Source organism: Botryllus schlosseri, chromosome 1, assembly GCF_051294905.1.
Source record: "Botryllus schlosseri isolate E-star chromosome 1, Bs_hap1, whole genome shotgun sequence".
NCBI lineage: Eukaryota > Metazoa > Chordata > Ascidiacea > Stolidobranchia > Styelidae > Botryllus > Botryllus schlosseri.
The window spans coordinates 7,533,396-7,555,480 of NC_137236.1; the positions used below are offsets into that span (position 1 = coordinate 7,533,396).

The 22,085-nt window shown below is 41.1% G+C and overlaps 2 protein-coding genes and 1 long non-coding RNA gene across 5 annotated transcripts in view; all 3 read right to left on the reverse strand.

Moving 5' to 3' along the window:
* Window positions 1–22,017, reverse strand: part of LOC145455441 (uncharacterized) — a 303,427-nt gene extending 281,410 nt beyond the window's left edge. For both annotated transcript variants that reach the window (XR_013920346.1, XR_013920341.1), the window contains exon 1: window positions 13,863–22,017. The gene's annotated coding sequence lies outside the window, so the exon portion shown is untranslated. The remainder of the gene's footprint in view (window positions 1–13,862) is intronic.
* Window positions 300–3,913, reverse strand: LOC145440380 (uncharacterized). Of its 2 annotated transcripts, none has more exons than XM_080317990.1 (3): window positions 3,119–3,913; window positions 2,016–2,263; window positions 300–1,929 (listed from the first exon to the last, which is right to left on the reverse strand). In XM_080317990.1, the coding sequence occupies exons 2-3, from the start codon at window positions 2,115–2,117 to the stop codon at window positions 862–864; spliced, it is 1,170 nt and encodes a 389-aa protein (XP_080174116.1). In that variant the 5' UTR covers window positions 2,118–2,263; window positions 3,119–3,913; the 3' UTR covers window positions 300–861. The 2 variants fall into 2 exon arrangements, with proteins under 2 accessions (XP_080174116.1, XP_080174107.1); XM_080317981.1 differs by lacking the exon at window positions 3,119–3,913 and adding an exon at window positions 2,376–2,964.
* On the reverse strand, window positions 8,409–12,397 carry LOC145433589 (uncharacterized). Its single transcript, XR_013913146.1, has 3 exons — window positions 12,176–12,397; window positions 10,411–10,561; window positions 8,409–9,068 (listed from the first exon to the last, which is right to left on the reverse strand). It is a non-coding gene; the product is annotated as an uncharacterized LOC145433589 (long non-coding RNA).
* Window positions 22,018–22,085: the final 68 nt, after the last annotated feature.

The following is a 22,085-nucleotide window of genomic DNA, read 5'->3' on the forward strand; positions in this document are numbered from 1 at the left end:
ATGGGAAAATGACTCGACTCGAGTCAATATTTGGATTGACTCGACTTGTACTCGAGTCAATACGCATGACTCGACCCAAGTCAATGACTCGGCTTATTTTATATGACTTGAAGATGAATAAATTTGCGAATGGTAATGGCTAGTTCAACACATCTGACGCATTCTGCCGACATCGCTATTTGTCACCACTGCTTTCGTTGCACTCGTCTGATATCAGATATGCCGTCGAAAAAACAACAGACAATGATACCATAGTGTCCTATATGGTGTCGACACAAGCAAATCGCACGGTTCAATGAAATTGTAGCACGTCACAGTTTCCATTTGGCTACAGGCAATTTGACGGTGATTTTTGACCGACTTGCCGAGCATCAAATATGATAAAACGGGTATCAATCGAAAGCTGCCGCCGTACTGATTACGAAAATATAAATTTTATTCCGCTCGCGGCCCTGGAACCCCCACAATCAGCCTCTAATTTTTCATTGTTATGGAGATTGGCATTGGGACGCAACAATGCTGTCTAGCGAAACGAGACAGGTGCTCGAGAAAAAGGGAGCCAGACAGTATTGTTGCGTCTGTCGTTTCGCCAGACAGCATTGTTGCGTCCCAATGCCAATCTCAATAACAATGAAAAATTAGAGGCTGATTGTGGGGGTTCCAGGGCCGCGAGCGGAATAAAATTTATATTTTCGTAATCAGTACGGCGGCAGCTTTCGATTGATACCCGTTTTATCAAATTTGATGCTCGGCAAGTCGGTCAAAAATCACCGTCAAATTGCCTGTAGCCAAATGGAAACTGTGACGTGATACAATTTCATTGAACCGTGCGATTTGCTTGTGTCGACACCATATAGGACACTATGATGATACTATAGAAATTAAACATGGAACGGCAACGACCGATTTTGCAGCTTCGTTCCGCTTCGCCGAGGCTGGAGTGGAGAGTTGTTTTGCGTAAGCGACTGTAGGATTTCTGGCATTCCAAAAGCTATCTTCCCGAGCGCAGAAATGAGAGGGTAAACCGAAATTGCAGTCACTAGAGGGCGCGCGTGCGACTGGTCCTTTGTTTACGTATCTACGACGACGACGCAAGAAGTGTAGTAGAGGTAGTATTGGAGTGGTAGTAGTGGAGTAGTTATAGTAGTAAAGTAGTAATAGAGGTAGTAGTGATGCCGTGTTGTTCTGTTCCCCGTTGCTCAAATGCCGGCGGTCACCGATTTCCGACTCGCGTAGACACCAGAAAGAAGTGGAAGATTGAAGTGAAGTGAAGTAAAGTAAAAGTGAAGTAAGTGAAGTGAAGTAAAAGTCTCTGAGCTTAGGCAAAAGGTACTCCTTCCAAAATTTGTCATCATACTGCACTTCCTCGATCAATATGCACGGTTTTCCATTACAGGGGGTGTACACAATGAAGTAGCAAGCATCCCTCTTGCTTAGTGCCAGGCCTCCTTGTATTTGGCAGTAGTATGGGTGCGATATAGGCCTACGTAATGCCATTCTCCCATCAGACCTGAACTCGAGGAATGAGAAGTCCTTCCCTGGTGCAGTATGGTTTTCACGGGCAGTGTATGGGCATTTAATTTCTATGGTGTGGGTAGACCCCACTAACCCATCTGAAGTATCCCCAAGGTAGGGAAACGATGGCAATATCCAGAGACCTGACGAGTCTACAGTAACACACATCTCTTCCTCAAATGCCCGCCTCGCTATTGGCTCATAGGTCTTTCCATGAATAATTGGCTGAACTTTGAGTTTTTGGGGATTAAGGATGGTGCTACACAGAGAATGGAGATTACGTCGGGCTGTGAGATGGAAAATGGTGCCGAAGTGACTTGCTGTTAATCGCCATTCTCTGTGACGAAACCACAAACTGCTGTGGCTTTGTTGTCTTGTAGCAGACTGAATCTGTTCGGCTTCTTTTTCTGTAATCTGGAAACAAAATAGACAATTTCATTAAAAAGAAACATGGTTACGAACAACTACCACTAGGCCTACTAGGAAAAGAAGCATCCCACCTTTAAAGAATAGTCCACCCAGTACTGTCTCCAGTCAATACCAAAATAATTATGATCATGAGTGGCTTCAAACAAATTTGCTTTTTTGTACATGTGCCGCATCGGAAGGTCTTTGCCAGAAGAAAAGCAGAAACCAATGACTTGATTTCTGACATAATCATTATAGCCAGGCCAGTTTTGAAATTTTGAAGGTCGTGGATCCTCATCGTTCTTTTGGACAAACAGGTCTTGGCATTTAACCGGAGAAGCTGTAAATCCAAGAATTGTTACATTAAGTTTTGATCAAATCATCTATATATATATAAATAACCTACTCTGAATCTTAGATAATAAACCTGTTTTTGATCATCTTTGTCTTACCTAAACGAAACTTGCGAGGCCTGTTAAAAGTCTGAAGAGCGTCAGTACAGCCGTTTGCAACCTTAAGTGCGCCTGACTCCTTGAAACATGCAAGCATCAAGAGAATGGCTGCAATATGCTTGCACGTACTGTGAAGACCGGCTCCTGCTGGGCATTCACACGCACTATTCTGGATTTCACCACTTGGCAGTAACGCAACTTTCACATTATAGGTGAGCTGAAAAAAACAGACCTAAGTATTCTTGGCCTTTCATTAGTATTCCAACACAATGACTAACATCACTACGCATGGTTGCGCACACCAAGCCCGAGACAAAAAACTTGCGGTTGTTCTCAACGAAGCTGGCCACCACTACTCTTTCACTTTCTAAAAGATTTGCCCCTTTCTCAATGCCTTTGAGATCTGCACAGCATGATTTGTCTGAAACTAGTCTGTACCGGAAGTATCCGTCGATCAAATCCTTATTCACTGGAGGTACTGAGTGCTGGTGATCCTCACATATTTGGCTAAATCCTTCTTTTGGCCACTCCACAGGGTCTGGTGCTGGCAGGACAATTTGAGGTCCCCGGAAATCTTTGTTTCGGTCATAAGCTTCGAGTCTATGTAACAACAATGGAGTAGCTCATAAATTTGATACGAGACAGACACACAGATGGACAGATGGCCGACTGCATGCAATTGTTTATATAAAACCCAGCTTAATTATAGTGGTGCGCATACCGCAGCAACACGCCCTACTTACCTTTCCAATAGTTGACTTTTCCGGCCAGATGTCTTCGCTCCACGTTTTTTCAATTCTTTACGGAGTTCTTGTAAAGTCTTTCCAGCAATTTTACCCATTACTAAATCATACAAGAACTGCGAACGTCGCTCGGGTACTGCTGATGTATGGAGTCACACGCAACTGCAACGCGACTGAAAGGACCAGAGCTCTCGATTCCACCAAGTGGTGACCGCAGTTTACCCTCTCATTACTGAATCTGGTCTTGATCGAAAGCTACTGTTGCACCGATTCCGAAAATATAAATTAAAATAATGATCAGGCACTGATCCACCAAGAATCTGTCTTCCAAGTCTGAAATATCGGCATTGTCCAGAACAATCGGGTAACCGTAGCACAATGGCCATAACAATGACCCGTTGCGACTCTCCGATTGTTCGAACAATGCCGATATTTTAGACTTGGAGGACGGATTCTAGGTGGATATGTGCCTGATCATAATTTTAATTTATATTTTCGGAATCGATGCAACAGTAGCTTTCGATCAAGACCAGATTCAGTAATTTCTGCGCTCGGGAAGATAGCTTTTGGAATGCCAGAAATCCTACAGTCGCTTACGCAAAACAATTCTCCACTCCAGCCTCGGCGAAGCGGAACGAAGCTGCAAAATCGGTCGTTGCCGTTCCATGTTTAATTTCTATAATGATACTATGGAAATTAAACATGGAACGGCAACGACCGATTTTGCAGCTTCGTTCCGCTTCGCAGAGGCTGGAGAGGAGACTTGTTTTGCGTAAGCGACTGTAGGATTTCTGGCAATCCAAAAGCTATCTTCCCGAGCGCAGAAATTATTGAATCTGGTCTTGATCGAAAGCTACTGTTGCACCGATTCCGAAAATATAAATTTAAATAATGATCAGGCACTGATCCACCAAGAATCTGTCTTCCAAGTCTGAAATATCGGCATTGTCCAGAACAATCGGGTAACCGTAGCACAATGGCCATAACAATGACCCGTTGCGACTCTCCGATTGTTCGAACAATGCCGATATTTTAGACTTGGAGGACGGATTCTAGGTGGATATGTGCCTGATCATAATTTTAATTTATATTTTCGGAATCGATGCAACAGTAGCTTTCGATCAAGACCAGATTCAGTAATTTCTGCGCTCGGGAAGATAGCTTTTGGAATGCCAGAAATCCTACAGTCGCTTACGCAAAACAATTCTCCACTCCAGCCTCGGCGAAGCGGAACGAAGCTGCAAAATCGGTCGTTGCCGTTCCATGTTTAATTTCTATAATGATACTATGGAAATTAAACATGGAACGGCAACGACCGATTTTGCAGCTTCGTTCCGCTTCGCCGAGGCTGGAGTGGAGAGTGGTTTTGCGTAAGCGACTGTAGGATTTCTGGCAATCCAAACCTATCTTCCCGAGCACAGAAATTATTGAATATGGTCTTGATCGAATGCCACTGCTGCACCGATTCCGAAAATATACAGTAAAATATTGATCAGTCACTGATCCACCTGGAATCCATCCTCCAAGTCGAAATATCGGCATTGTTCGAACAATCGGAGAGTCGCAACGGGTCATTGTTATGGTCATTGTGTTGCGGTTACCAGATTGTTCTGAACAATCCCGATATTTCAGACTTGGAGGACAGATTTTAGGTGGATCATTGCCTGATCATAATTTAAATTTATATTTTCGGAATCAGTGCAACAGTAGCTTTAACGGCAACGACCGATTTTGCAGCTTCGTTCCGCTTCGCCGGGGCTGGAGTGGAGAATTGTTTTGCGTAAGCGATTCAGGGATATATAGAACTCCGGGATGACTGACTGCGTCAATTGCGTCATCGCGGTATTACCTAAGTGGGTCCAGATTCGCGCATTCAGTTTTGATGCACGTTCCGTTCAGCCGCTTCATCTGTGTGTAATTTTAAGTTTCTGAGAGCGGTAGACGAGGCATATAATATCCATGTTTATGTTATTATATAAAGCTAGAGGTTAACTAGGTTATGAGATGTTCAGGTAGTCTGAAACTATAGAAATTAAACATGGAACGGCAACGACCGATTTTGCAGCTTCGTTCCGCTTCGCAGAGGCTGGAGAGGAGACTTGTTTTGCGTAAGCGACTGTAGGATTTCTGGCAATCCAAAAGCTATCTTCCCGAGCGCAGAAATTCTTGAATCTGGTCTTGATCGGAAGCTACTGTTGCACCGATTCCGAAAATATAAATTTAAATAATGATCAGGCACTGATCCACCTAGAATCTGTCCTCCAAGTCTGAAATATCGGCATTGTTCAGAACAATCGAGTAACCGCAACACAATGACCATAACAATGACCCGTTGCGACTCTCCGATTGTTCGAACAATGCCGATATTTCAGACTTGGAGGACGGATTCTAGGTGGATCAGTGCCTGATAATTATTTTACTTCATATTTTCGGAATCAGTGCAACAGTAGCTTTCGATCAAGACCAGATTCAATAATTTCTGCGCTCGGGAAGATAGCTTTTGGATTGCCAGAAATCCTACTGTCGCTTACGCAAAACGATTCTCCACTCCAGCCCCGGCGAAGCGGAACGAAGCTGCAAAATCGGTCGTTGCCGTTCCATGTTTAATTTCTATAGTTTCATGCTCCAACCTACTGAGCTATATAAACAACCAAATATCATAAAGATTGGTTTTAAAAGAGCAGCAACACGAAAAATCAGAGCAGGGTTGGTTCGATTATGTTCACAATAAGAACAATTTTGTTCACAATAAGAACAGTCTCATGTTCACAATAAGGACAGTCATGTTCACAATAAGAGCAGTCTCATGTTCACAATAAGAGCAGTCGTTGTATTCACAATAACATCAGTCGCAGCACCACCATATCCCCTGGACACGATGTCCGAGTGGCAACATAGTCCGAACACAACCCAGACATGATGTCCGAACACCCCCAGACATGGTGTCCTAGTGTCAACGCAGTCCGAACACACCCCAGACACGATGTACGAACGCCCCCCTTAAGACATGATGTCCGAGTATCAACGCAGTCCGGACACACCCCAGACACGATGTCATATCAAAGACTCGAAAATTGGTATCCGCAGCTATCCTGCTAGGCGCTCAGCAATCACGGACAGCATGGAGGAGAAAAAACTGGTGCGCAGACTAGATGACCTCACGGCCGTATCGCAAGTCCGTCGTCATGGTCGCGTCGATGGTGCAGGCAAAGAAGAATATCATCTCTCTCCGCGATATACGGTTACATTCATATTTGATTATTATACTGCTATGCAAACGACGTTCGCTACCCTGAACATCAATGGAGCTTGCACTCATATTGTTGGACGATGAGAATTGTGTCGATAAATCTATGTTCATAGATTCAAATATTTCATTGCTGTAACAGCACTTGAACTTGAAACATTGCAGATTTGCTGCATATGTGATAAAAGGCAACGATGTTGCCTAAACTACGGGTATTATTGGTAAAATGTGGGGTGTTGTTCCCAGAAATTCGATCTTTAGCACGTTTCCGATTCCATATAATTTGCATATATATATCCATATAGGTGCCGTTCTTCCAGGTTGAAACAAATCATGTACGAATGAAATGGATGTCGCAGTCACTATCGATGCCGTGCACATATATGCCAAAGGATAGGCTACTTGATTACTTGGGGATCGTTTTGTATCGCATGTTGTTGTTGTTACCCATGTTGTTGTAACCGATGTGGCGGGCATAGGACCAGTGATGGCTTTACGATTGGGGGGGGGGGCTGGGCGAAACTCAGGGGGCCCCCTATGTGTACGTAATCGAAGCTTCCCCGCCTTTCAATAATCACTACGGTTTCTATAATATTTTTTGGTAACATGTTTAGTCAAGAGTGTGGTTACAACCCAAAACGCCTAAAAACTGCAGGAATTAACATTTCCTGGCAGTAAAATCTGTCATTTGCAGTAAACCATATTGGACTTTCAAACGAATGCAGAGAGTTGATGATTAACCCATTTCTACGGTATCATAGGGATGGGTACAGCGGTACAGGGATTATCGCCGTTAATCGTCAAATGATAACGTTCGAAAAAAGCAAGTAGACGAAGAAGGGGGGCCCATCGAAAGCGAGGGGCGCCAGCGACCGCCCACTCCAAAAGCCACCTCTGCATAGGACGTACATGTGCCAGCTATATAATCAAACAACTGTTATAATAAATGACTCCAGATACTTTGCGTTATCAAATACAGCACCATCGATCGATGAAAAAATGCCTATGTCAAGCGTATTGACCAGTAATCATGATATATTTGTGGTTGATGCGAGGAACAATGGAATATTTCCCCAAGTCAATGTTCAGCGAACAATCTCGATATGATGACACAGGCAAGTTCCAGACGTTCATTATAGTTCAGCATCTGAATGCAGTGCAAATACTTATCGCCGTGTAAAGTGTAGCTGATCTCTTGTGCCCCTCGGCGTTTTCTGTGAAAATCATGTATTCGACACATTGCATTTACCTACTTGTATATGAATGATTGTAATCATATCTTCGATTGCATTCGATTTTGTGAAATTGGTAACGGAATAAACGAACTTTTTGCAGCAAAATATGATGATTTCTTCATGTAAAAAGGAAGGAGTGGCAGGGAGTCAGATTATTATCTACGTTTGCATCACTAATGGGCTAGTGAGATGACGAGGAAACTGCAAGGCTATCGAGTCTGTCGTTTGTCTGAACGAGCAATAAGATGTACGCTCTAACATTGCTCTATCAACTGCCTAGGAAGTTCAAGTAACACATATGTTTCGGTGTTAGTTCAAAATCCACCGCCCCGGTGCAATTTTCAATAGTCAGAGGTAATTAAATTCATTTCTACAGCAAACACAGAAGATAAACATTTGTAAAACCGAGGTAATTTTTAACCCATCCCTGAACTACTCAATAAAGTGATAATATAACTATCGAATGGAAATAATAATGTAACTTAAGTGCGTGCAATATTAGTGGAAGCCGTCTACAAACCTAGTCGCCGGCAAGTTCGTAGTGCAAAAGAAGAAGATCTACCGAAGTATAGTCAAATTGGATGCAAAGGGCGGATTTTGATCCTACTAGATATAAGGAAAAATGACAAACTGGCCATGAAATTCACTGTGGCCGGCCACGAGACAACGCTTTCGGGGCCGGCCACAGAAAAATCTGTGGCCAGTAAGTGGCCACTGGAAAGCGGAGACCCCTACTGACTCACCCAATGCTGCATCCTACCCTTGTAGCCGTGCTCTGTTTGCAAAATCACAGAAAAAAGGAGCTGACTAGTAGTCAATGACTACGCATTGTGAGCATACAGAATATAAATCCAAGAATAATGCATTCCCAACACCGTTACACAAGAATATCAAAACGCCGCAGGTAGCGTACCCCGAAATACGAGCAGCCTGAATGAACAGCGCGTTACCGTAACTAAAAGTTTGATTGACAGCGTTCCGGGAACTCAGCTGCGCTATTCGTACTCAGTCGGTCCAGTAAAAATCTCCGAAAATAAGCGCGTTCATACCACCCCGAAAAACCAGATTTATTTCACATAGAGGGGTTCCGGTAAACATTTTCGAGAAATTTTATTCCCGGAACCCCGGTATGAAAAGGGCCAGTTGACCAAGTCTGTCTGGACCGTCTCCACCTTATTGGTACAAATTGTTTGATTTGGGGGTTCGATTTGGATTGTTACTTGTGGCCTGCAGTGCGCTTCGCCTGGTCACTAGATGTCAACAAAGTAAAGCAGGCGCTTTTTGTAATGAGTCCTCCCTCGAAAATTTGAAATTTTTTCGGTGTCTGATTCCGTCGTCACGACAACTTGCGACCCAGGTAGGGGGTCTGGGGTTTGACTTTTACGAATACTTCGTTTGATTGAGCCGACACATTCTTCCTCGCTTTGGAACGTCGCACAGGATCGGGCCGGTTCACGTACTATTCGATCTGCAAAAATAGTAGGGGGTCAGTCAATACTAGTATTGGAATCACAGGATTTTAAGGTACATCTCTGATCCCGATCCCGGGTTTAACTGTATTGAAATACAGGGATACCAGGAAAGCATCTATCAGAGCTGAAGCGGCACTAACTCTGCTCTAAACGCAGCGTTACAATATCAATTAACCATCTTCAACACTTTACATTGCCGTGATAATAATACCAACTATGGCACAACAATAAACTACGCCAGTGGTCTTCACTCGTTTTCGTAATCGTACATCATTTTAAAGATCACTCAAAACTTGCGCATCCCAGTTCACATAATACGTCGAATCCGTAGTCATAGTGATCAGAAGGGATGGGTAAGGCTGCAATGTATTAGAAATTTGAATGTAAAAAACGAATCAGCGCTCTAGATTACCCGCTCACGGTATAACAGTGGTTTTCGACCGAGGTCTATGAAACATAAATATAATTTGTGATATTCGTATCTATAATTTTTGCTTCATAACTGCTAAAACTTGATGGCTTACATCAGCCGATTGAGACAAGATATCAAACTTTCCAGACTCGTTTTGATTGCCCGCAAACCATTTAGTCAACCATTGTCACAAACATTGGGCTGTTTTGTTTAGGTTTAAGAAATAACTAAAAATTTGAAATAGAAGGGTCAAACAGAGTATCCATAATCAGAAATCGCGTAAGCGATGATATTCTCACTGCTCTCACGATTTTACGTCGGATTACAATGAATGAATGGGGCTTGAGACTGTATATTTCTACATCACTGGGTTAAGGGGCAAAATACCTATCCTTGGTTTTAAATTTTAATCCAGGAATCACAACCCTAGTCAATACACGCATGCATTCAGTGTGGGACGATCCCCATAATATCGGCATCTTTCGTGGGTACCGCACTCATTTTGGTAGCCCACAGTGAAAGAAAAATTGCACGGATGATAGGAATCTGATCTTCTACTTTTCAAAGTTCTTCAAGTAGGCTTTGTCTGCTTCTACAGCTACCTCAAGTGATTTAGTTTTTATACTCTTACACTTCTACTTAATAGATTTTCAGGAAAAACTAGTTGCTTGTTCCACTTCACGTAGTGGGAATAATTTTTGTGATACTTGCAATTCTTACTCGAGTGGCAACAACTTCAAACTTACAGTTTTTTTCGGCAAACTAGGCCTACACTTCACTTATTTGGAGATTTCTACTTCTACTTGCACTGGAGTAGAAATTTGCAACACTGCTTATCCTTTTATTCGAGTAGCGACGATGAATACTTTGACATCTGATCCTGAAACAGCAATGTCGATTCACCACCAACCCCAACCTCCACACACCTATTTACATCGGGATCAATTGACTTTTCATATAGGCACCCGAACCAACGGTGGGACATGGGAAACTTCCTGTTGGATCACCCGCAGCTAGTAGGCCGACCTTTGACCAGTTGGGTGCCGTGCCGGAAATCCATCCCGAACGAGGTCGATGCTGGAATAAAAGGGGGGCAGTTTTTTTTCGGGCAACACGGAGCAAATTGTGACACTGACTCGATTACAATCAAAATTGTAAATACACAGTGTCTTCAAAATTAGATTATAAGTAAACTGATAGCTAAATATTATTTCCAAATGAGATTAGAAACAGAATTATATCTATATAGCGAACAGACTTTACCTATGTCCGAATTTGCTGGAAAACAGTGCACAATATTTACTGCATGATTTCTTTGACAAATCAGAATGAGTAAATGCTGGATGTAGGTGTAGGTACGGTGTAATAACTGGTGTGCCATGCGAAGAATAGCAAAATCTTACAAGAAATGACATAATGGTATGGAAATCCATTCGATTTGCATTGCTTCATTTCACACTGATAGTGTCAACATTGCGGACAGGATGTTTGCTATATCCTACACCGTTGCCAATTCTGGATATGTTACAACAATTACACAGATACTCACCTGTAGAGTCATCACGATCTCGAAAATCTTGATGTGGAGATCTTGTTTTGTGGCAGTTGACAAGGTCTGAAACAAAAACTCATTACAATGAATCAGGAAAGATAAGACTAGCACTGCTACTTCAATGTCATGTGGACAAAAGAACAGTAAATTATTATTAAAACCTTTCCACTAGTAGGCTTACCATATTTTGGAAATCAAAAAGAGGACACATTTTCAGAAATTTGCAACTTGCGAAACCGGAGCAGTTCTCAAAAACCGGTGAATTTTGACTAAAAAAAAAGGTCATCTTTTCGCTCAGCGCGAAATTAACCGTTTTTCACTCCGAAATACCCGCCGGAGCTTCACTTCTGTGCTGATTTGGGGCATATCACTCGCAATTTGCTCTAAATCTGACCTAAATTTTCAAAAAAGAGGACTAAATCTCAAAAAAGAGGACAAAAGGGCGTCCTCCGAGGACACTTTCAAAAAAGAGGACATATCCTCTTACGTATGGTAAGCCTATCCACTAGTCACCTTGAACTGAATAGAGCACAAAAATGTCAAAATTGCTCTCTTAACGCATAGTCTTTTATATTTTATTGCCTTTTATGTACAGCGCCCCAGTGTAGTAATGATATATTGTTATATTCGGCGCTCTATAAATTATTATATTATTATTACAGAAAATCTGTTACTGTGCACAGGGGCGCGTTTCAGTCCGATTTACTCATTTATCTTTATGGCATCAAATAGACGTTGTCGTGTGCGTTAAAACCATTGACGTAGGTTTTCTTGATCATTACACATTGCCCAGAGTCAATGCAACTGCCCATCACACAGAAGAGGTCAACCACAATCGCCACTAATCGATACAGAATAGGCCTAGTGCATGAACGCATGTCTTTAAACAAGTTTTCAAGGAGAGCATGCACTAAGCGCGAGGATTCGTCAATTAGCAAGTAGGGAGTAGCCATTGGACAGATTTGAATCATTTTCTAAAGTGAAATTAGTTGCGCTTACTAGTGATAAAGAATATCATTTCAAAACTCCTAACTATTTGCATCGCAATTATTCATTATGCATTACTTGCAAATATTGTTAATGCTATCACTGGTAATTGGCTAACAAAGCCTGTGACGCAACTTTGTAAAGTTACTTACTTTGATTCTTTTCTGATCTTGCTCCTCGACTTTTACTTCAAGTAGTTTCGACAGCTCTTGTGAATTTTTATTTTACGTCTCATTGAATATAAATTCTGTGGATGACTTCATCTTGAACTGATGAGTAAGCGCAATGATGGAATGTCGGATTCTCGATCGGTAGGCAGAGGTTGTTAATGTAGTCTGCGTGACTACTCTACTAAAAGTAAAAGTAATATTGTAGATTGCCATTGTAGATATCCTATTGAATCAGCAACTAAATATATGACGGGCTGTATCAACTAGAATTGCCGTCAGTATTATGCACTGTCGTACAAGTAATGAAGCATATCTCCACAAAATTATTGGTTACTATTGCTATTTCATTCATAAAATGGTACAAATCTACAGAAACTAGTTTCCACAAGACAAAATTTGAAAAACTGGAGCAACGAAGTTATTCCGCTTTGAAACAAAATATGAACAATTTTCAAGGCAGTTATGATGGATTGAAAATGAAATTAATCGGAAATTGTAATTGTGGGCGACTTTATTTCATTCATGTCTCAGCTGCAGACTTGTACAAACTACAACGGTAATCTAGTTATTTGATAGTCATTCTGAAGCATGTATTAGGCTTCGAGTCGAGTAGGGTATCCGAGTATCAGTCATTATGACGCCATAACAGAATGTAATGCGTCAAAGTTCAAATATGTACCTTTTATGCCACCACAAAGAATATAATGACTGTTATCCATCACATTAAAGACACTTTGGTCTTTTTTTCGACCATACCGATTTCATTGCACTTGGAGACAATGTTGTGGGATAACCATGACTTTGGAAATGTGCCGCGTCCAGTAACCTTCGTAGATTTTGTACTGTATGTATTGCATGCTACGATACCGTCCATAAAGGTTCCAAGGCTTCAACAGTGAAAATAAGTATCGGCATTATAATTCTTGTTCATAAATTAACTTTCAGTGGCGAGAAGCGTATCATTTCAGTATTCGAAAAAATCCTCTTTTGCTACTCGACTCGAATCATTAAATTTAATACTCGATTCAGATTCGAGTACTCCAAAGTCCAATCATTGTGCCCAGCCCTAATTATGACGCCATGAGTGTATAAAAAACGTTAAAGTACATAGATGTATCTTTTATGCTGTGACAAATAATATAATGGCGGTTTTACGTCACGTTAAAGATAAATTGGCATATTTTCCAACCATGTTTATTTCATTGCACTTTGTGACAATGCTGTGGGTTGATCACGTCTTCACATAAATATTTCATTTCCATTAAAGTGTGTAATTTTGTACTACATGTTTCGTATGCTACGATACGACCAATCTAGGTTTCTGGGCTGCCACAGTGAGAAATAGTTTTGACATTACAATTCTTGTTGATAAATAACCTGTTTGTGGCAAGGAGAGTATGTATGTAAGCCTATATCAGTATTCGAAAAATCATCTTCCCACCACTCGACTCCGATAATTAGGATTAATACTCAATTCATTGTGCCCGTATGTACCCAGCACTACATTTTACGCATTTGGAAATCGATACTTGTATTTATACCCGAGTAGAGATTTACGACATTAGTTATCATTTTGAGTACTAACGATAAATACTTAGACATATCTGCTCGAGAAACAGCGATGTCGAATCACCCCCAACCCCAACCTTCACCAACATTCGTCACCCACCTTTTTACATCGGGATCAACCGGCTTTTCCTACAGGCACCCAAACCAACGGTGGGACCTGGGGCACTTTCTGGCGGATCACTCCCGCTGCTGGGCTGATCCTTGGCCAATTTGGTGCTGCGTCAGAAGTCCCTCATGAACGCGAGGGACACTGGAAAAAAGGGGGTCATTTTTGGGCAACACATAGCAAATTGTATCATAATTGTGACTAAACAGTTTTTCCTAAATTTTGATTAGAATTGCTTCTTGGAGGTACAGAGCCTCAGAGTAGGCCTACAATTGAATAGCATATTTACATTGAAACGGCTGCATTTCAATACGAATACACTATTCAATTAGATTAGAATTCTAGCTACACTGTGTTTTTTTTTCAAATGAGATTAGAATTATAAGTATAGCTACAATTTTTTCCAAATTGAATTAGAATTATTGAATTTGCGCAAACTTGGGCATGGAATGAAGTTTAGTTCATCAGAGTTCGTTCTCATAACCATGAGAATGACAAATGTTTGTCCAGTAAGCTTGACTCGTTTCGCACTATACAGTTCCCCTGTAGCATTTATTGGTATTGGATTAGATTACATTATAGCATGGGAAAATTACACAAATTAGATTAGAATTTGAGCAAAATCAGATTAGAATTAGATTACCGGCATTTTACTTTATTTATTCTAGAGGTGATCGCTAACGAGGTTCCGCAAAACGTTTGTAATTCTACGACCTGCCATATTTTCTGTTTCCTTCCTAATCGTGCAAAACTTCAATGTAGTGTCCGGCACAACCTATCCGCGTAGCATATCCTGTTATTACCTACAGGCATTGTAATACAAGAGAAGGCGTCATAGCGCCACGTTTTCTAAGGGGAGCACTGGTGTGAAAATGAGGTCAAGAACCTCTCTGTTCTATAGCAATGGTGTCATTTGTAGGCTATCACACGATACCTAGGCGCTGAAGTCTAATTTTCTGAAGTTTTGCTCCGATCGATGACGTCACAGGGTTATGACGTCATAATACGCCAGAATTGACAAATGAGACGAATCGCAAGCAGTATATAGTGACAAAATTAAGATAATATTAAGCAGGCGCAGCCAGCCGGTTGCTGAATTGATTTCAAATTTACCAAGGTAGCATCAGTTCATTAGGGTTAAGTACATGCACTGATACATCGATCAGATCGGCTTCCTTTGCACGAATGATATATATATATATAGTTATACACTTCACATCTCACGTTCCCATGAGATTGCTTGCGAGTCAGACTGTGCAGTCAATTAGTAAGATCACGATTTCCCGTAAAAAACACACACAAACATACTCGTCGACACGCGCCTCGACAACCCTACCTAGAGAACAAACGAATACGCATCTTCAGCGAAGGCTAATAAACATAAGTCACAGGAATTATTTTCTCAAATGCTAAGTCTGTTCTGGATTCTGTTCAGCAATTGTCAATAGTTTCAGAGGAGTCAGAACTTTTGATATCCAGAGCTTGCCACCATTTTTTGATCGTTGTTTTTGTTTTGTTTTTATGGTATTCATGGTGTTTGTCGACGACTATGGTCATTTACACCAGGCCGATATTCTTCATTTATATTCCGTAACTGCCGACTTATAGCACGGCCCACCTCTAGGCTTTTTGTAAGACATCGCTTACGCGCATGAGGTGGCGAGGAGGAGCCTAGGTAAACCTCCAACACTTAAGCATCAGAATTCTGAAGTCGACCTCGGCAGAACTCTTACCCGCACCCGTTCAATGTCTGAGCAAGTTGTCGTCATAATCACAGCAGACGCGTCAGTCCTGGTCGGCGCACCAGATATCATATTTGGACACAGCGGAAGATGACAATCGATCGTTGCATTTCGCGTCGATGGAAATTGACATCTTTGCTATCGAGATCTCGGTCTTGTTGCGCTGTGCATTGGCCAGTGGTTCCCAACGTGGGTGATTTGGCGGCGTAGGGAGGCGAAAATGGACAAAGGGGGCGACAGGGGGCGAAAATGACGAAGTGGGCGATAGGGGGGCGATGACGCGTTGAAACGGCTATATTGGAGTCAAGTCGGAGAAATGACCTTTTTTTTAGTCAAGCCACGGAAATTTGGTTGCAAAAGTGTAAAATTCGACAACGAGCCGGAAAGTTGACCTTTTTTTTCTATTCAACCCGCCGATGATTACAGATTGTATACCGGATTTTCGGTTCACAAAATCTGGGGGGCGATGATCGGCGGTGAGCTTGAAAAGGGGGTGATGAGTCGAAAAAGGTTGGGAGCCACTGGCATAGGCGCTTGACGTTGATTTTCCTCAGGTGCAAGTATGCGGGTTGCATGACGTCACAAAGAAATAACGTCATAATGCGACAGAATTGACAATTAGGGTTAGTATAGCATCGATTCATTATGGTAAAGTGCATGTGTAAATGCCGATCATAAAATCTCCTCGTGATGACGAACTTAGTGGTTTGATAAGCTTGTCAACGAGTCCGGAAGTGCTGTCAATTAACGAGTCTCTGATCTCTCACGAACAATTGAATACGGCGCTTATAAACGCGTATTACGTAACCTCGGTAACGATTTGCGCAAGTCAAAATGTCAGAGTTGTTACGGAATCTGCTCTATAATGGCACCGCGATTTCAGGCGGTTCAAACCGTACTCGTCTTCTACTACTCAAGCCTCCACACACAACTTCTGATGGTTATGTTCAAGTATTAGCGGGGTTCAATGATTCAATATAATCGCACATGACTGTGGACATTCAATGTCATTCAGTTTTCCGATATCACTCTCTAATCACAATCGCTAATCAGCCTATTCTTAACGGCATTGTCACCAAGCCATCGAGAGATAGCAACCAAAGCATGCTAGGCCCGAGATGCGATAGTTGGCCAGCGGTGATATCTTACGTACCAGGCCCATTGCACATGAGTTTGTGTAGGTCAGCGATGCAATCGTGCTCACCAAGCCAATAATGCAAATGTGACAATGCCGGCAAGCGATGGCATTGTGCCCACCGGGCCTATTGCAGATGCGATTCTTCAAGCCAGTAGAACTATAGTGATATTGGAGACGCAAAAAATCCAGCGATGATTGCCGAGCGCACGACAATCAAAGACCTAATTCCGAGCCATTCGTTCTAAACAGTACAGTAGGCATTTATGCTGATACATGCCAAGCGGAATTCTAGGTATGCCGCATGCCTGAAAAAATGCCTAGGTATGCGTGGCATGCATTGCATAGAATGCATACCCAGGTTTGGCGCCTATGGCCTTTTGTCGCGTCCTCTAACTACTCGCGTTCGAGCAATGCATTGCTGCTGATTTGCTCACGTGAGCAGCAGCATTACAAAATACATTGCTTAATTCTAAATCGCACAATTTGTCGGTTACATGCGCAACGAAATTCTGGGTATGCTGCATACCCAACAAGATTGCTAGTTATGCGTGGCATGATATCTGAGTTGAGCGCCTATTATGCATGATACGGGCGAATCCTCACGCTCTTAAAATACATATCTCCTGGGATGTGGCAAAACCAACCCAACTGTCTGCACCGTCAGCGTATGTAGAATTCCAGGTTTCGAGAGTGTATTTAGTACAGATTTTTACAACCACTTACATGACTCATATCGACCATATCGATATTGAGTAAGGTACTAAATATATGATGGGGAACATGAAATAGAATTGTCGGCAGTATTACGCACTCCCTTACAAGTAATAAAGTATATTTCTCCCAAATTACTGGTTACTATTGCTAGTACATTCATCAAATGATACGGATCCACCGAAGAGTAGTTTAAACATGACAGAATTTGAAAAATTGAACGTAAAGTTGTGCAGATTTGAAACAAAAGTAAATGCACAATCGTCAAGGCAATTATGATGGATATAGCTTGATGAATTGAAAATTGTAATTGTCATCCTCTTTGTTTTTATTCATATCTCAGCTGCACACTTGTACAAACTACTAATTTAGTTTGTTCATGGCCAAGAGTATTTCCATTTGCAAATTTTTGAGGCGTGTAGTTTGGCGTGAATAGTGATACTGGTGTTCTGTTATGTGACGTTCTCGCAGCTATTGCTAGCTCGAATTCAACACTGCTAACCAGGGCGTAGTTAGGGAGTGGGTTTTTGGGGTCGAAAATTGTCCCATTTCGAACTCTAAACCCCGTTATTTTCAAACACAGATTCTGTCTCCAACTCAGAGTAATTCGTGATGTGCTGCACTTGCTGAGTGCAGTCTATCTCTTCACAAATATGGATCTGTAAATTTGAAAACATTGGTCTGCTTTTGGTTTCACTATAGTCCATTTGCCTTGCGATGTATCATACTTTTCAATTGGATTAGGGGTTTTGAATTCTGCTACTGCAAAAATCCAATTGCCAATGTGATATGCAGAAACTCGACCATGACAATCATTCATAGAAGATAATGAAGTCCATTGAGATGACGTAACATCGTAACATTCTACGTTTTCGAGCTGGCGCCCTCCACTCACCCCACCGATCACAAATATCTTTTGATCAGCTGCAACAGCGCCACTTCCCCAAACAGAATATTTTATTGGTTCGAGATCAACCCACTCTGATGAGGATGGAGTGTATCTGCAGAATGAAGAAACTATGACACCATCTCGTCCTTCACCTCCGATACAATAGATTGAATCATTCAATGATACGAGACTTGCATCAGATATTGCGGTAGGTTTATCTTCTAGTTGAATCCATTGATTCACGAGGGAAGTAAATATTTCCACATCACTCGTTGCTTTAGGACCGCTTCCTCCAACGACAAATATCGATCCCGACAAAGAAATTGCACATGGATACTGTCCATGGTCACAAAGCATATCTTTCATCCTTTCCCATTTTGATTTTTGCCTCTGAAAATTGAGTCGGTAAACTGATTTCCCCTGGCATAAAATGTAGATATACGAGTCCAGAGAAATCGCCGAGAATTGTTTCAAATTCCTAATTTTCTCATCATGAAACTTCTCTACTTTCTCAGTTACTGGATGGAAGGATCGGATCAAATCTGCGTTATCATCAAAAAGAATTAACAATTCATCTTTGCCAATTTCGTCGTGTATTTTGTGCGTTGCTTTTAAAGTTTTCAAAAGATGTCCATTGATCAGCTTGTACAGTTCTAAGTCATTGCTGATAATTTGGTTTGACTCCATAAGATGTTCTAAAAATGACGGTGAGACTTCATCAAACTTGATTGCTTCGAGACACATTTGCAAATGTTCCTGATTTTTTTGATTTTTTTCAACCCAATTAAACAATAATCCTAATTTTTCTTCTCCACATAACTTCGATTTTTCTGACTTCACATAATTGAGGATGTTAGTTTTTTCAGTATTTCCAAATTCAGGTTGGTTTGATAGTTCCATGATATTTTCATGAAAAAATGCTCCACATCGGGTAGAGACGGCATCCAGTCCATACATATCGGCGACATTTCTTGTGGAAAAGTAATTCTCTACAGTAAGTGATTCCTCCAAAACGTCAGATACTGCCTGTTTCACGTCATCCAACTGCATCATGATTGCGACGTGAAGAAGATCGTTCATCTTTTCATCAGGAATCGTAAATTTGCCCGAATATATGAAATCGATGCAGTTTTTCACGCACTGAGAATCGACCTCTTTCAAAACAACTTTTCCTTCCCGACTCTCTTTTGTATCGTGCTTTAACATAGCTTTGAAATAAGGACAACCAGCCGACAATACATTTCTGTGAGTGTAATAGACATCATCTCCAACTTGAATTATGAAATCACAATGATCGTTCTCCTGCTTCATTCGATGTAATTCTTCCATCATCTTCACTGAATGTTTCTCTACATTTGGACACACAATCTGCACCATGATTGTCTCATTCATAATATCAAACTATCCTACAATTATTATGATAGAGTCAACCACTGTCATTGAAGTACCTACTGATGATGATTAGCAGGGCGATGTTTTTGACAGGTCAAAACAAGTCAAAATTTCGCCAAACTTGAAGCGCTAGATCAAAAAATTGTCAAAATTGATTTCTAAGTCAAAATTTTCTCTGAACTCTGCATTTCGTTTGTATTGTAGATTTTGAACAATCGGTGAACTTATCATTTGATATTTTACTACTTGTAGCCTATTTTATAAGCCTATCGCTGCAGATGGCTGTGGGAGTAGTTAATCATAAACGATTACAAGCACACTCTAGCTATTAAAAACATTGGTTGGAAACGAAATTTAGGAAGTATTCAAATAGCATATGTATATTGTCGACATACACTTAGTGAAGTAGACAAGGAATAGGACTTGCAGTCTTTCATAATCATTTGTTCAACCCAACCAGTTGAGCTACACTATAAATATTTTTAATTTGGTGAAGTGGGAAGCAGCAACATCAATTTACAATTTAACGAAACCAGCCGGTGTATTTACTTAGTCACAGTATCATGGCATAATTCCAAAAATTGGATCGATTTGTGACTGCATCGCAAAGATGCATATTGCATATTTTCTTCCTATATGCTACTGAATTGCAATTTGCAAATTATGACCAATTTTATAAATATATCGTTACTAATAACAGTGATTGATGGTATATAAAAATCCTATTTTAGTTATTATTAGGAATTTATAGATACTTATGAAGGCAATTGTTTTCATAATAAAGAAGTTGATGTCGGAGTCAGGGTCCTTTTTACAAACTCCGACTTCAGGCACTATAGTTTTCATGCCTCTGACTCCAAGGAAGACTTGGACAACTAGGAAATTCTAGTTGTCGAATTTCACTAAATTAGAGCGAAATGCCAGTAATCTAATTCTAATCTAATTTGTGAAATGTTCCCATGCTCTAATTCTAATCTAATTTGTGAAATGTTCCCATGCTCTAATTCTAATCTAATTTGTCCAATGTTCCTATGCTCTAATCTTAGTTCTAATCTAATTTGCTGTTTTCCTGCAAATCCTTCTATGTCCGCGGCGCGCATCTTGCAGCGAGTCAACAAGAATACCCGGGAAATCGATTGCCACGCAGTCAACGCAGTAATTAGATACACCGTATAGTTATAGTAGTTATTGTGACGAATAATAGCCACGCTGGCATAGTTTAGGCTAACTTGTAGTCTGCGAAGAACATTCTAGTTTCGATATCAAAGAGAAAAGCAGCGAACAAAAAGAGATGGTAACATAGGCGTGTTCACTTTATTGCCCTTAACTACAACATGAAAAACGATTATGATTGCTTTAGATTTAACCAATGAAAATATATTAGAGAATAAAGTGGAACGAGACGGAAGCAGAGCGTGTGAGGATGGACTGCGATGTTTTGAGTTACTGGAAAAGAGAAAACCGTTCTCCTCATATTAAGGCATCTGCACAAAAACTCGCAGGCATGACTGCAACGTTAGGAACAAATTTTCAGACATGCAGGAGAACTGCAGGGCTCGCCAACTCAAAACAGGCCACGGGTCACTTTTAAAATATCGTAGAGGCCGCGGGCCGCAATCACGCAATAGTGAGGAATAGTGCTGTTGGGTACAGGTGAATAGCGATGGCGGCTCGTGATAATATTGGGTGGTGGGGCATGGGGTTGCAAGTCACTTTATTTTATCAACATGACATCACAATGACGTTTTACAACATAAAAAAGTAACTTTATGATCTTCACATGAATTTTTCGACAACAGTGATTTTAACGCAGGTGTCTAGCCGAACCTAGTCGCGTTACCTATAAATTTTGGTCTGAAGGCAATTGCGTAAACGAAACGCTGATCAAAGATTCAACACGCACTTGACCTGACTGTATCAGCAGAAATGTCTAGAACTCGAGAGTGTTGCGTAAGCCTAACTGGAAAGTTTATATCATAGATTGGGACTGTCATATTAAATCCAAAACATCATTTTAAATGGAATTTGAAGAACTAACGATAACAACCTCGGAAATTCGGTCTCGGAACAACATAGGACATTTTGTCCTTGAAAGTTGAAACTGGAGATTGTGACACAACACATACGGCTTGCTGTCTATAAGTCTGCTGCAAAATCGCCGTTGGGAAATGTATTACCGCATAAATACGTGAATGAAAGCCGTAAAGTTAGTACACCGTGACATGACACCATCGATAAGTAGCATACGCATTCTCATGACTCACTGCGGCATGGTACGCTGTCAAAATCAATACAGACAGACGAACGCCGAACTTTGAGTAAAATAGATTAAGGAATAGGCTGAT